This window comes from Corapipo altera, unplaced genomic scaffold (assembly GCF_003945725.1).
Source record: "Corapipo altera isolate COAL_440 unplaced genomic scaffold, ASM394572v1 308, whole genome shotgun sequence".
NCBI classification, from domain to species: Eukaryota; Metazoa; Chordata; class Aves; order Passeriformes; family Pipridae; genus Corapipo; species Corapipo altera.
In genome coordinates this window covers 4,754,655-4,770,359 of record NW_020884925.1, presented here as the reverse complement: position 1 = coordinate 4,770,359, position 15,705 = coordinate 4,754,655, and the positions used below count along the sequence as shown (strand labels likewise).

The window sequence follows — 15,705 nt, the reverse complement described above, 5'->3', positions numbered from 1 at the left end:
GTGACTACTGCCTTCTACTTCTCTACGAGAAAGCAAACTTGTTGGAGGAACTAGTCATTACATGATCAGCTGTTGCAGCTTTTTAGTCTCATGCCCAATAAAAAAATTAAGACAATGTAATTCAAGAAGTAAATGTAATCTGGAAACAATCTCTTTAATGGGGCCTCATGTACCCAGAGTAATGTGTGTGTGTTTGCTGCTGTCACTGTGGCAAGGGAACAGAGTGACTCCAATCTCCAGATTGGGTAAGTGGTGGCAGCTCCCCCATTGTGGGGAGGAGTGCAAGTATCAGCTGCAAAGCCAGTTCTAACTGAATTACATAAGTGTCCATCTTACAGAGCTGGCCTTTCATCACTACTCCAGCTGTAATTCTGAGCTTAGTACTAACAGCACTGGAACAGATTTTCTTCAGAATTCTACCTTTGAAAAAACACTGCATTATTTTTCTCTTTGCATTTTTTTTCATTATTCATTATATACAATTCGACTTCTCTTGATACTGGGAAACAGTTCTGACCTGCACCCAGGCAGAGTTAACCTGCAACCACAGCAGGTCACTTCAATTGGAACGAACATATAAAGTATTAACATCAGACTAAAAATCTGCATCTTCAAGAAGCGACCAGATACAAAGCTCTTAACTGGGAACTGTAATAGATGAGTAAGAAAAAAAAATAAACCAAATAACTTCATACATGCCCTGATATTTATGTGAACATGTAAAAACATTCAACACATAACACGGAAAAATACGGAGTAACATCTAAAAAACACTTGATGACCACAAGTATCAGCCCAATGCACAATCAGCCTTTAAACCCTGTGGGTTTGAGCTGAACCCACAGCACAGCAAAGCCTCCCTGAGTGTGTGCAGGCAGGCAGTGTGAGCAGTGCTTACCATCCCGGGACATCCCCACAGCCAGGCATTTCTGTAGCCGGCAGTGCTGGCAGCGGTTGCGGCTGGTCCGGTCGATCAGACAGTTCTTCTGCCGGGGACAGGAGTAGGTGGCATTGCTCTGCTGACTCCTCCTGAAAAAGCCCTGCCAGGCGAGTGCAAAATACAAGTCAAGAAGCTGTTAACTGGTGCAGCAGATAAAGACTCTGAAAGGCAGCATACCTAACAGAACATGGAGTTCAAGGGCTCTATAGTCAACTAAAGGAAGTTAAGAGGGTTTTGTTGGTGGGGTTTTTTTTCTCTCCTAGAAACAAACAAAAAACAGTAACTAGCAAGACACAGTCCATAAAAAAGTGTTATAACATGTAAAGGAAATACACGTTTATCCACTGATTTTACAGATCCCATATTACATATGGTACACCAGTTCTTTCCAAAGGAGATAAAACTAATTATAGACCCAGATTTCCTGGATTTTGTATCTTTCCTGGGTCAGCACAGATCTCCAAAACAGGGAGGATTCAGCAGCTGCTCCCCTGTTCTGCTCTCTGCAGTGGCAGGCTCTGACGTTCAGCCTCACCAATGTATGCACATGTTTAAAAATACTCAGCACTGAGCACTGTCTCCTACAAAGAACAACTTTCTAAAGGAATTTTATATACTCACAGAATCATTACGGTTGGAAAAGACCTCTAAGATCATCGAGCCCAACCACTATCTCAGCACCACTGTGCTCACCACTAAACCCCAAGGGCCACATCCATGTGCCGCCTTCAACACTTCCAGGGATAGTGATTCCACCATTTCCTTGGATAGCCTGCTCCAATGCCTGACCACCCTTTCAGTGAAGAGGTTTTTCCTGATATCTAAACTTCTACTGCCACAACTAGATGCCTTTTCCTTTTGTCCTGTTGCTTGCCTGAGAGCAGAGCCCGACCCCCCCCCGCCCCCCCCTCCCGCCCGGGGGTTGCCGAGCCCGAAGGCCCCCCCCCGCCCCCCTTTTCTCCAGGCTGAGCCCCCCCAGCTCCCTCAGCTGCTCCAGCCCCTTCCCAGCTTCGATCCCTTCTCTGGACACGCTCCAGCCCCTCAGTGCCTCTCCTGTCTGAGGGGCCCAGAGCTGCCCCAGCACTGGAGGTGCCCCAGCAGTGCCAGCACAGGGACAGTCCCTGCCCCGGCCACTCCACTGCTGATACTCTGTGAGTCAGTTTGGTGCTGACAGCTGAGGTTCTGCTCAACTGGGTCAGGGTCTAGACTCTCAAGAAGGGGGAAAGCCAACCCACAGTTTTGTGTGTGATGTGTTCTCTGAGTAACCCCATCTCCAAAGGAGGGCAGTGCTGGGAGGTTCCACCCCGCTCCAGCTTTCCTGCCTCCCTCAGAGCAGTGGTGTCATTCCCACTACACCAGCTGCTTGCTTTGAAGTCATGTCATCCTTTAGCCACAGACTGCCCAAACATAAGCTGGTGTGTGTGTAATACCTACTTCACAAGGATTCTGCAAAGATGGAGTCATTCTAAAGAGGCACTTGAGATCAGTGAGTACAGTATTTCAGTTTTACGTTGCCACATAATGGATTAATTAACAGTGCTGCAAAGAAAATAGTTCCTCGGCAAGGCTGGGCACCTTTTAATTAAAGCTGGACTTTTCCCAATGTTTTATTTACTCGAGGGCTGCAGGCTGGAGTCCCTCAGCACAGCACACTGTCCAGACACCGGGGGAGACAAACAGGGGAAAGGGCTTCTGCATGGCAAATCTCAAGGGAGAGACTTCCCGACAGACTGCCTGCAGACAGAGATATGGAAAACACTGAGACAAAGCCCCTGCTCTGTCTTAGAGGAGGGCACCAGTCTGTGTCCATTATGCTCCTTTTATTAAAACTTTACTGGGGAAACATGGAGTATAAAAAAAAAAGAAGGAAATTCAAGGTGCTGTCTTCAATCCTCTTTTCCTGTACATTATTTCTCACCCTTTTATTCTGGTCTTTGTTTCTGTTTGATTGAACTTTCAGCTGTTTTTCCATGTTTGTCAATAGTGAGATGATTGTACAGCACATATTGAGCTCCAATTGAGTGCATTTCACCCCAAAGAAAACCTGAAATACCGTGGAAATTTCTACCATCCCACCATCACAACTGATCCCTCTGGAGGAAACAACTCTCAGGTTAGAGAGCTTCCCTTCAGTTCTGAGAGCACCTTCATGGACACTGTCACTCCAGTGCAGGTCCACAGGCAAGTGCGACGCCATTCCCCAGGAAAACAGGATTAGGGACTGAGCTGACCAGGGGCTGACTGATCAAGGTTCTGCATCAGTCCCCAAAAATTTCAGTTCTCCAAACACCTTTTCAGTTGCACTGAATCACATGCTTACAGAGGAAACACATGAACTCTTCTGCCACCACCAAGATCCTGAGAGTCAGCTTAATCAATGTGTCCTAAAACCTCCAGGATCTAAATGTTTTCCTTCAGCTGAGATATATACTGAGTCTGAGCTGCCAGTTTGGCATTTCTCTTTATTAAGAATAGTCTTGTCAAGCTGAGGATTATTTTTAGTATTATAATGGAGAAAATACTGGGCTTTTTCCTTTTCCAGATTTTCCCTAGAGACACAGCTGCTCAATACATTTTAGTGTACCATGTATCAGCTAAGTTACAGCTTCAAGCTAAATTTTCAGTAGAGCAGAACTGCTTGAAACTGGGGCCTTTAAAAGCACTTGCACTTTACAAACCAGAGATACAGTAGAGTGCTTTTAAAAACAAACCCTATGAAAAGATCAGCAGGAGCTAAAGAAACAAAAAAACCACCTTGCCACAAACTTCGAGAACTAATCTAAACTTGTCCAGAGCACAGAAACACACGTATCTGAGATTTGGGAGTGAATTTACAATGAAGGTCACCTGAGGGTTTTTTGCTCTCAAAGTTCTTCTACATTGCTATGAGAAATAAAATACTTTTTTTTATATATAGGTGTATCACAAAGTTGTAAGATATCCAAGTTCTGAACTGGACCTGGGTATCAGGGTCTTTTTTGGCCGGATAAGGAAAATATAAAAGTTCCTAAAAATTAAAATCTTTCAGGGTCATGTGGAAATTTTGTACACAGAGGTTTCTCTTCTCTCTTTGGGCTAAGAACAAAGGAAGATCCTTTGTGACAGGGGACACCTCGCAACCAATCGAAAGGAAGGGAAAGCCCCTTTTCAGAGAAAAGAAACCTTTTTAGGTAAAAATGAACATATTTAAACTTATCTGGAAAAGGCTGGGATTTTGTGAAACTATAAAATGTATGAAAATTAAATCCAAAGGGTCTTTCTCCCCCAAAAACTCGGTGTGAGACCAGGCCCAGCGCGCTGAATAAATCCTTCCTTTTGCTTCATAAGTTCTTACCGTCTTTCTAAATTCAAGAGAGAGATATTTCTCACATTGCTGTCCTTCACTTGTGAGTCTTCCAAGCTTTTGGTGGTCCTTGTGCTCTCACATCACTGTAAGCCACAGGGGGAAGCCCCTATGACAGGAGTAAATACAGTTTCTCTTCAGGTTGTTTTTACCCCCCCATTAAGAGAAGGAGGGACGCTGTGTTGTGCTGCTCCCTCCCTCCCTCCTGCCAGAGGCTGTGATTTCCCCCCGGGAAGGAGGAGGTGGCTGCCTGCACGTGTATGCACCGAGCCCTGTGCGAGCCAGCCCGGGCCACGTGCCTTTAATGGCAGAGTGTTCGCAGCCAGCCCTGCACGGCCCTGCGGGGCCACAGCCCCGGGATCCCACAGGAACAACCCCCGCTGCACTCGGGAGGTGCTGCTGGAACCCCCGAGCGCGGCTCCAAGCGCACGGAGCCCTCCGGGGCCGGCACAGAGCTCCGGCTCCGCTCCCGCTCCGCACCCTCCTCCTGCAGGTTGATGCACGAACGCGGGGCCGGGAGAAGAGCAGAGCAGGTTACAAGCCCCGGCTCCGTCTCTGCGTTTCAGACTCCTATTTATACACAACACAACCTATGGGTTTTCATGGGCTGCCAAGAAATCAGGTTTGGGGGAAAAAAGAGGGCGCAAGAACTTTTCATCTGCAAGTCAGCTTGAATAACAACTTGTTAAAAAGGACCTTTGAAATGTAAATAGCAGTTTTTGCGAAGTCTATTAATAGTTTCAGTCCCTTCAGCGCCGGGTTTGTGTCTGGGCTGCTCCTCACCCAGCCGAGCCTCCCGTGCCCCAGCCCAGCTCCCCTCCGCCGGCTCAGCCTGCAACGCTGAGCTCATGTTTGGTCTTTTGACAAATTTTCATTTAATGAATTGATTCCTACAGTTCATTAACATACCCACTTCCACTTCTGTATACACATATGTCTTAATTAGCTGCTCATTGGCTGTTTAATTACAAGAAAACAGCTGACAGCTGCCTTGCTGCATCCTAATGGCAGAGGGTTTGGAATGACTGTGTGTGAGCCTGTGACAACAAAGGCTTATTCATAATCCCATGATTTATGGCTAATACTTAAAGACTTCCACGTATCATTAAGTTTTGCAATATTCTGAGCAATTAACAATTAGTTGGGGGGGGAGTCATCCTTTTACTGTTTTCCAAAGCAAACCACCACAAATTTTCTTCAAAGGAACATCAGAAAAATACACTGTAATAGGACAGACAGGCCAACATTCAAATGGGATTTTTAACCCTTTTACAAAAATGAGCAAATATTTTACTTGTTAAGAGAGGAGAGCACTGTGACAATATTGTCTAATAAACTATGTTAATAAAATATTAGATAACAAAGGTATAGTGCCACTGAAAACAGAGCAAAACTGTTCAGTTTTACACAGGTAATAAAGACAGGAGTGAGGCAAGAAGGGCAGGGACAGCACACCAGGTCTTGTTTCCTGAAGTAATGAACCCAGATGTTCTTTGCAGGTACAATGAACAAGATCATCTTGGGTCTTAAAAGACACAAGAGACAAAGCCAGCACTGATAAACCTTTGAGAGCACGAGAAGTGCCCAGGAGTGCCCTGCATGGTGGGTTTGCAAGACCAGCTGTGCAGTCAGGTAAAGAGTGGGATCCCACCATGCATTCGTGGGGCAGGTGGGCATGAACCAACACTGCTGACTGCAAAGGCAAGGCACTGCACCTGGGAATCCAGTTAAATTACACAGGTCATTCACAAAAGGTTCATTTCCAACTAAATTCCTTGCTATGTCCCTTGAAACATTCAGGTATTTTCTGACAACGTGGAACTGGATTCCACTGTCAGCTCTGAGAAAAGAGTAGGGATGTGTACAAACCACTCTCCTTTCCCAGCACAGTCCCTCCTACAGAATAAAGGTTGGTACTGGGTTCCCACAGCTCATGGCTGAGGAGGTGCTCCATACAGATGCCAGCTTTTTCAGTAGTGCTCCTACAACACAGTATTCCCAGTCTGACACAGGAGAACAGACTTCTATTTCTGAGTTGTGGCACAGTCTTTGTGTCATTCCTCATCCATGCTCCTGAGTAAAATCTTTATATGATTAATCTCATCTTCCTTTTTCCCCCCATTATATGTTGTATACCAGATATCAGCAATGGTCAGAGAGAAAAAGAACCCTCTCTTTTAAAATTTATTTTATCTATAATAAGCCACAGGAGCCCTTCTAGATAAAGCGTAAAACACAGCCTGGCTAAAAAAATTAATTTTTCACTTGTGGGGAGGAGAGGTGTTAAATTTATATTTTTTTTAAAGGCATATTCAGATTCAGCTAAATAGGCTGATGGGTTGGGAGCTTGTGCAAAACACTGCCACTAACTTCATAAAAACAGTCAGCAACATCATAGCAAGGTAGGAAATGAAAACTTCTTGAAAAACACTAATGGGTTTCATTACCAATCTTCAATTCTACTTACGTGAAATGCAATATAACAAAAAAAAAAAAAGGTCAGGAAACTTTCAACTCTGTGAAATGCAAGGGTTGCCAACCTGCAGAAGAGCAACGGGATCAGCAACAGGCAATTTGACCTGAGCTGGTCTGTGATTCCACACATACAGATCAGAACTGCAAAGTATGTCTTCGCAACTAAAACTTCACTTTAAGTTTTAAATAAATTCTATTTCTGGTGGTTATTAGTATTTGCACAGTAACATTTCAGTTAATGTTACTACTGAGTAACATGGAAGTTCACATCAAACTGGAGTGAAAACCAGCAGGAGCTGAAAAGGCCCCACTTTGCTGCTGCTGCTGCCTGTAGGTCACCCCTGCCAGGCTGGGTCTGAGAGGGCAGCAGCACATCTGCTGCCTCCTGCCAGCTCAGGCCCTGCCCCCGTCACCCAACCCAAGGGTGGGTTTGGGGCACCGGGGCAGGACCCCCCTGGCTGCCCTGGGACTGTGGGTGCAGGGTGTTGGCTCCAGAGCCAGAGCACAGCACTGGGATTGGGTCTTCACAGCCAAGTCCTTGTTCCAGAGGAAGGTTCAGCAGAACATGAACAGCAATGGAAACGTGCTCCAACCTGCAGCAGTCACAGCCACAGAAAAGCTGGGAAAAAAAAACCATTCCAACACACACCTGGCTCCTCTGGCAGAAGCCAAGCTATGCCAACCTTTTCACCAGCCAAAATAGTTCTGCTGGGTGAGACTTTGTTGACATTACTGTGGAAAGGTGTAGCACAAACAGAATCCATCAGCCACAGCGGGGCCTTTTAGTGCCCTTTAGGTCATGATCATTTCAACTCTTGCTATGACTTGTGCCCACCAGCACTGCCCTGTCTGTCACTACCTGCAGGTCATCTGGGCTCTGGCACTAAGACCACTGAGCTGCAGAGTTATTTCTCTCCTGAAAGGAAAAGAACTCAGTTAACTAAGTTGATATTCATTGGCTTTTAAATTCTGCCTGAAATTGTATGGCCACCAAACTTCATTGTGCTCTTCCAAGAGAGGGAGAAAATGCCAAACTCATGGGCCACTCTGCACACTTTCCTTAGCACACTCTGCCTTGAGGTCCAGATGTGTTTCAGTGTGCTGAGCACACGTGCCTGCTTGCCTTGCCCTCTGCCCTTCCCACCAGCTGACCATGCCAGTGGGATCCTCAGTCCTGTAATTTATCCAGCATTCAAAGGCAAATCCTTTGTTCTAACACGTAAGGAGCTGCACACACATTCCTCACTATCAGCAGGCATCTGTTGTTCTGACTGCTGCACAAAGGACCTTTCTCCTAATAACTCACATTTGCATTTATTCCCGGGAAAGCAGTCCCTCTGAGGGGGGAATGCTCCATGGACAGCCCTGTCTCCCACCTGCAGTGCCCAGGGCCTGCCAGCTCCTCCTCCCCAAGGTGAGTGTGAGCACAGGGGCTGCTCCCCCCCCTTCCTGCTGCTTCTGGAGGGGGCTTTGCTCACTCAGCCCTCAGGGGAAGGCCAGGCCAAAGAGCTGCATGAGGACCACACAAAGGATACCAGGGCTGGCAGCTCTCCTTTCCCTTCCTTTCCATTCCTTTCCTTCAGCAGCCACTCCTGCTCCACCACAGCCGTGTGGAGAAGGCCCATGAGCACCACACCAACCTCTGTCTGTGTGCCAGGATGTTTGCCAGGGATCTCTAGGCAGCCTCTCACGTATCCAGGTCCCAGACCACCTAAGGATTAAAGAGGTCTCGGACCTTGAACACAACTGGATCTCCTTTGACAAGACAGTCCCACAGCAGAACTCTCCTGCAAACCTCTGCCACTTTCCTCAGCTGACATCTGATAAAGGCTGCTCAGCCACATAAACCTGCAAAAAGTCATCACTTTGTTATCAATACATTTTTAGTGCGTTTCTTGCATTTTCCATAGCAACAGCAGTCAGAAAGGGCAGAAGGTGCTCTTCCCACATCATTCTAAGATTCTTAAATTTATTCTTTTTCCTTCCTTCTTACCGATACTTCCATGAGACTCAGAGAATGTGCTACTGAAAACACAAAAACCTTTGGAAAACCACAGAAGAAATCTTTATAATGTGAATGCAGGGAAGAAGGGGTTGTGGTATCAAACATGTCAGGAGAGCAGACTAAAAACTGTCATAAATTCTTCACCCCTGAAGTGTAGATTAACAGGAGAAAACCTACCAGCAGGGGACTGCAACATGTACACACACAAAGAGAGCAACAAGCTGGAGCTTGGCTGTACACACTGTGTCACCCCAAGCCAGGGCTGGCATCCTGCACTGGTGAGCAAAAGGAATGACCACTTCACTCTCACCTGGCATTGCCCAGTTTAATTCCTGCTTCTGATGGACATGTTGAACAAAATAGAAATGCTGCTGGTGTAACCCTTGATCACTAGAGTTACCAGGACAAAACCCAGAGCCTAAACCTCGGATTGTATTGCAGGGAAGAGGCACTGCTTCCAGCAGGACCTGAGCCTGCTGAACACCAGGGGCATGGAAACACCACCTCCTGCCAAACAGAATGGATTTGTAACTGTAGCTGAGTACAAACCAAAACAGAGGGGCAGAGAGCTCTCACCTATTTCAGCACAGCTTCATACAGTTTACAAAGCAAAAGCAGAGAGGGAGAGGCAAGAAAGCCCAATTCCCCCTCGGCTGAGCCCACTGAGCTGACTCCTGCTGCTCTGCCTGAAGCAGATCATCCTCCTGTCCCTGTTCTGCTGACTCAGAGAAAGGCAGTTTACAGCACACACAGCACAACTGTGAGTCTGAGGATTGTCCTGAAATCTGTGGCAGTGCAGGTGTGTGTCACAGAAATGTACTATTTAAAACCCAAATAAAACCAGTACTTCAGAATCCCCAACAGTTTTATATTCTTTGAAATGGAATCCACTGATCCTACTTAGGCCCAATGCTTGCTCTTTAAAAAAAGGAAGGAAAATAATCACTATCAAAAGGCTAAGTGCTGTTTTCAGACTTAATATTTTAGAAGCTTACCTTGCAGCCTTCACATGTAATGACACCATAATGGATTCCTGATGATTTGTCTCCACAGATCTTGCATGGAATAATTTCAATTTGAGCTGCAACAGAAGCACGCAACCAGTTAATTACATTTTCTTTTAAACACCTTATAAAAGCATTCCCTGATCAGCATTTGTACAGTGAAAACTAATAACCTGCTAAACATTATACTGCATTAACTATTCATTGCTGAACTGCAAGGATCCCCTAGAGCTTTGGACTAAATTATGGCTGCTCGTTATATAATAGCTTTTGGGTTATTAAAATGGGTCATTTGAGAAGGTGTTTAAGAACCCACAAGAAGGCTGGAATCAGCATTTCAAAGCCAAAAAGAGTAGGAGAGTTCACATTTTGGCCAAAGAGCTAAGATGACACTAGAAAGGTTTCTTCCAATCGTATTCATGTGAGATCATAGCAGGCAATTTTAAAGTTTGCCCTGCCTGGAATCAAATGCACCACTTTTCCCAGAGGGGCCACCCAGCTCCCATGGCCAGTCCTAAAGGGGGGGAACAAGGTGAAGAGCAACTGCATTTTGCATGAAAAATCCGTAACTTTTGTATCTGAGCAGAAAGGGAACCATCAGCATGTATTTGTGTGTGCTCTCCCACAGAACAAGCGAGGGAGGAGAGCACAGCAGCACTGAGTCCCTTCACTGCAGCCTGGAAATGCTGGGCAGTTGTAAGGTGTGAAAGCCCTCATTTTCAGTATTGAAATCCATCCATATAAACACACCTACTGAACTCAACTCGCTGTGTGATTATCTCTAAATCAAGCACCTTCCCATCTGAGCATGTAGGATTAAGAGGGGACTCCTCTATGCCCAGGAACAGCCCCTCTTTTGGAGTCCCTGGCTGCAGTATTTTACTGGTATTTTACTGTTTGGTATTTTACTGTTTGGACAGGGCAGTGTAAGGCACTGCTTCACCCTATGGAACACCAGCAGCCCACATCTCACGTGTGCCTGGCTGTGCTCACAAACACCCCCTGCTCCAGGCAGAGACTGGAGAGCCCAGGACAGCCCCCCTGTGCCACAGCGGGGTCGGGAGGAGGCTGCAGCAGTGCCCTGACCCGGCCTGGTCTGAGCAGGACAAACACCCCTCGTGCTGTGTCCGGAGCTGTGACACGTTAGCAAGTGCTGTTCATCTCCTGAGGAACTGAAATCCAGTCACCAGCTGCCTGTGTGTTCAAGAGAGCTGCTGTTTCATCCAGTTTAGCTATCCAGGCTGTGACAACACATAAAATCCCATCTAATGCTACTGTCTTACAGTGCAGCAGCTTAACTTCAGTTGTACTCAACACTGTTTTCAAAAATTCATGTCTGATCTTAAAAACACTGCATTTTACATGCTATTAAATCCCTAACTGGTTGCTTAATATTAAATAAGAATCATCTTGCAGTGCTCCTGTGTGCTCCAGTTCACTGCAGCTCAGGATCTGGCCCAAACCATAAGATAACTATAAAGCAGAAGACTTGTACCACAGCACTGATTGTGCTGAAATATTCCTTCAAAACATTCTCCAGGTGACACCAAGTGCAACGATGGGGGCAGCTGAGTAGCACCCAAATGGGACTTATTTGCTCCCAGGAATCCAAGAGCAGCTGAAATGTCTGCTGGGGAAAGCAGTGCCCAACAGCCACAGACTACACTGCAGTTCATTGCAGCTCTCAGGATATTTTCATACAGCAGGACACCACTTGCACCTCTTTCCATTGTAAGGACCTTTGTATTCCTGACCTTTGATCCCCACCGTCCTTGCAGTGACAAAACCACAGGCTGAAATCAGAAGGTCTGTTTAGAACACTTAAGGAAGGAAACACTTCTTCTCCCAAAATGGTTTTTATTTCACTTTGCTCTCAGCAAACACATTAAACACAATGGAGCAGGAAGTGAACTAATAAAAGGGGAAAATAACGTGTATGCTGTTTCATTAATGTGTTACATTAATGTGTTACTGGAGCATCATATGTTTATGAACAAAGCTTGGAGCAGAACAGGCAGCACAACCCCCCCTCACATCCACAGAATGAAGAACAGGCTGAAACCCACAGAAACTCAGGATTTGTACAATGTGCAGTTCAAATTCAGAGAGCAATCCTGTGGGCAAATTCCAGAATAGCTCTACCAAATCCCAGTGGTGCCTTTGCAACACAGGATTATTTCTCTGCTGTGCTGCAGTGAATCAGCAGCCTTGTGCAGCTCCTTGGACAGGGCACTGACAAGGCTTATCTCCACAGCTCCATGGCAATGTATTTTTTACATTTCCCATTTATATACATAATTACTGCCTTATTTTGAAGAGGTATGATATAATTGGATCTGGTTTATCTACAATCTCCAGCATGTTAGTTAAATCACCCATGAAGCCTGTCTATGCAATCCCTATTTCTTAAGCAACAGGACATTTGCAGAGGGTTTCTGAAGGAATGTAACATGCCTTCAAAGTGATGGCCTAAAGCTAGGTTAGTAATAGTCTAAAAGGTGCCATAATTAGTCCCAAATGCATTTTCCAGGGTGCTTTACTGGCAGAAGAGAATCTCCACAGATTCACAGGCTCCAGCTGTGGCAGCATTTACCCACCATGGTTTGTATGAGCAACGGCACCAAATCAGGTACTCAAATTTACATCTTCAAGGTACTTCCTTTCAATCAGGCACAGAGCATTTAAAACTCCAAGTCCCTGTTTCACTCAGAGACACAGGCCAGTGGCTGGATCTTGGCAGCAGAACTCACTCGGGACTGCCACAACCAATTGTAGTAGAAATGAATGCACAGAGAGATCAGATCAATTACTGCTCCACGTGGGGCCTGTGCAAATGCACTCATTGAAATGGAACCCCTGTCACGTTCATACACTTTCCACAGAGCATGAAAGGACTTAAAGATACTTTAAACTCACTAAATGCAAATTGCCTGCGCCAAGATTATGCATTTTTTCTTACAAGGGTGAAAATATTTTCCCCACTTTTAACTTTGACATGCAAATATGTACTTGCTAAAACCTTGTTCTTATGCAAACAAGGCAGGTGGGAAATATTTTTACATGTCAAGAATATGTTCCGACTTGGTTTCTCACATTCCCAGAGTTACTTAAAGCTTCCTACTGTGCTCAAATTAATTGTACCTGTTCTGTGCTTACATTTATTTATATGGTATATTTTTCAAGATTACATAAAATACTCTAATTCATGTTTTAGACTAGAATTAGACTAAATTACAGTTTACAATTTCTGTCTCCTGGGGTGGTGCTCAGGCTGATTCTGGTTCATGCATGAGCAAATTATTTCTTAAATATGAATTGCAGAAAAAAATAAACTCTTGTGGTTGCTTAGAAACCGCCACAGATACCCAGGTGACAGATGTAGTTTGTGTTCCCAGATTAAAGGCCTAAGACTCTTTCACACCCTGAAATAACAGTGCTCCAGAATACTACCAAGGGTGTCCTGTGCCAAAGGCAGCAATGAGGAGGAATAAAAGCCCAACCAAACCACCAAGAGCAACAAATGCGAGCTCAGGCTCCGAGACCCACTGCAGGCACAGAACAAGCTGCTACAGAAACAGGTCCTGAGAGAAAGAAGGGACCATTCAAGGGCTGGAGGCAGCAATCCCTACAAACTGATGTCACACCAGCTCATCTCCACAGGAGAGGGCCTCTGACACCCACCACCACCTCTCAGATTATGGGCCTTCACTTGGAGCTGTGATATCACCAGACTTCCCTCCTGCAATGTCAGATGATCCTCATTTGACAGCAGGAAAAAGGAGTGTGGACTCTCATCTGCTTAAAATCAGACAGAATGCTTTGAGCCCAAGTATCACAGGGAAAAGACCCCTGTTTTTACCTCCTGAACCTTTCCTCTTCCTCCATGCACTGTCTGCACATGGCAGCTGCCTGAAGCAGCTCTAGTATGCTGCAATAACACACTGCCTCCACCTCACTCCTAGGGAATGTGCCTACCACACAACCAGAGACAGCACGAAATGACATCTTTTCCTGGCACCTGAAACACAAGAATATGCCTTATTCCTTCCTGTTCCCCAAACCTGGAACAGTTTCACTGGGTTTGCCTGCCTTTTTGGAGCTTCCTCCTCCAACCAAACCCTCTAGACAGCCTCTCCCTTTTTGTTAATTCCTGCACCACGAAATGTTGCTTTATTCCTTGTCCAGTTTGAGCAGGAGAGAAGGAAGAAAATCCAATTCTGTGTTTGTGAGGGAATGTTCTGCACGAGCTCATCATAATCTTGAATTTCTTCCTTTCTGACTTGTTGGGCAGACTCGATTCAGGGCTGTGCAGCCAAGTAAAGCACAGGGCATCCTTTTCCCCAGTTCTGTCATTTAAACAGAAACACACTGAGCCTCAACACAGCAAAGTGTTGAACCAGTCCGCCCTGAAGAACACATTTTTCAGAAGAAAAAATTATTTTCCAAAGACAGAAGTTTCTTCCTCCCCATTGAGGTATCTGAATGAAATTAATTCCTAGTGAATTAATTGTCTTGGGGTAGAGAAAGGATTTTTCTGTTCCTCCTCCTGCTTTCACACTGTTATTTTAAAATGGTACATGGACACAAATAACATTTTTTTTTCCCAATTCACAACAGGTATGAAACCTCAGATTTGGTATCCTGGGAAGGGCTCTTCAGTGGAAGAAAATATTGGTTCCCATTCCTGCCTTTTAGGTGAGATTCACCCCACTGACCTGAGCTATCTTGAAAGTTGGGTACCTGACTGAAGCTAATTGTCTTGTCTGCTTCTACAGTCTGAGGAAGGGAGGAAGAAAGAAAGAGAAAAGGAAAGGAAGGGAGAAAGAGAAAGCAGAAGGAAAAAGGGCATGATTCATCTTATTCAAGACAAGCAAAATGAACCCCTGAGTGGAGATGCCTCCTCTTCACTCAACAGTGAAGGAATTTAATGATACCTTAATTACAAGCCTAACTTTTAGAAGGTGAAAGTCGGGTGAATCTGACTGTCTCTTACTAATTCTGAATTTAAAAATTAGCATTTTCTGGCAAGGCAAACCTGTGTGGGAAGTGCTCCCTTCCCCCCCAGTCCAAGGGGTCCAACTGCCTGTGTGCTCTGACACCACTGAGCTATGAGAACTTCTGAGGAGTTCCCTGGCACAGTTCCCAGGGTAGAGAAATTCCAGGCACACACCTTCCTTTTTCACTCAGCAAAGATGGACTTAAGCACACCCTGGTCTCTATTCCTTAAAACCTCTGTGGGCACTGCACATCCTTCTGGGATCCAGGGCTTTCCGGGGAAAGCATCCTAAGCCAACCCCAAATGCTGGCTGAGCTGAGGGCTTGCTGGAGGCTGGATGTGGGGTACACACAACAGACAGGGTGGCAGCTGGGACCTCCTGGCTCTCGGGGCACTGCTCAAGAAGTCACCCCTTCCCCGACTGCAGCAAAGGTTTCAGTTCCTTCCCCGGACGTGGCTCACCTGTCCCCACCTCACTGTTCTGCTGCTCAGCCAGAAGGGCTCACAGACAAACATGATACACAGACAAATTGGGCCAACCTGCTTCTAAAGGGCTGCAGCTTGTGCCAGACATCCCTGCTAGTGCTGTTTGTAAGTATATTGATTAAATTAGGAGGCATGCATATTCAGTGACACAGTCATACATATTCATTGACTCAAACAAGGGTACTGCATGTAATGTGGTATTTAAAGCAACATGATATCTGATCACAAACTGAATTAACAAGGAATGATTTTACTATATAATATTCTAATCTTCCTGCATTTTCAGCTTCATTACCTAAATAATTTGCTCTGTCATGTACCCTCGGTAATTTGAGCTGGCTGCAAACCCCCCGCCTGCCAACACCTGCCGCTCCCAGCGCTGCAGTTCCAGCGCTGCAGTTCCGCGGAGCCCGGCGCTGGTGGCAGCACAGCTCTGCCACCCCAGCACTGCACCCA

The 15,705-nt window shown here is 45.7% G+C and overlaps 1 protein-coding gene across 3 annotated transcripts in view; it reads right to left on the bottom strand.

Annotated features, from left to right (window-relative positions):
* Nucleotides 1-15,705, bottom strand: part of RORA (RAR related orphan receptor A) — a 244,095-nt gene that overhangs the window by 20,575 nt on the left and 207,815 nt on the right. For all 3 annotated transcript variants that reach the window (XM_027657899.1, XM_027657901.1, XM_027657900.1), the window contains 2 exons: nt 9,759-9,844; nt 899-1,040 (listed from right to left, as the gene is read on the bottom strand). In XM_027657899.1, the coding sequence (XP_027513700.1) occupies nt 899-1,040; nt 9,759-9,844 (228 nt within the window). The remainder of the gene's footprint in view (nt 1-898; nt 1,041-9,758; nt 9,845-15,705) is intronic.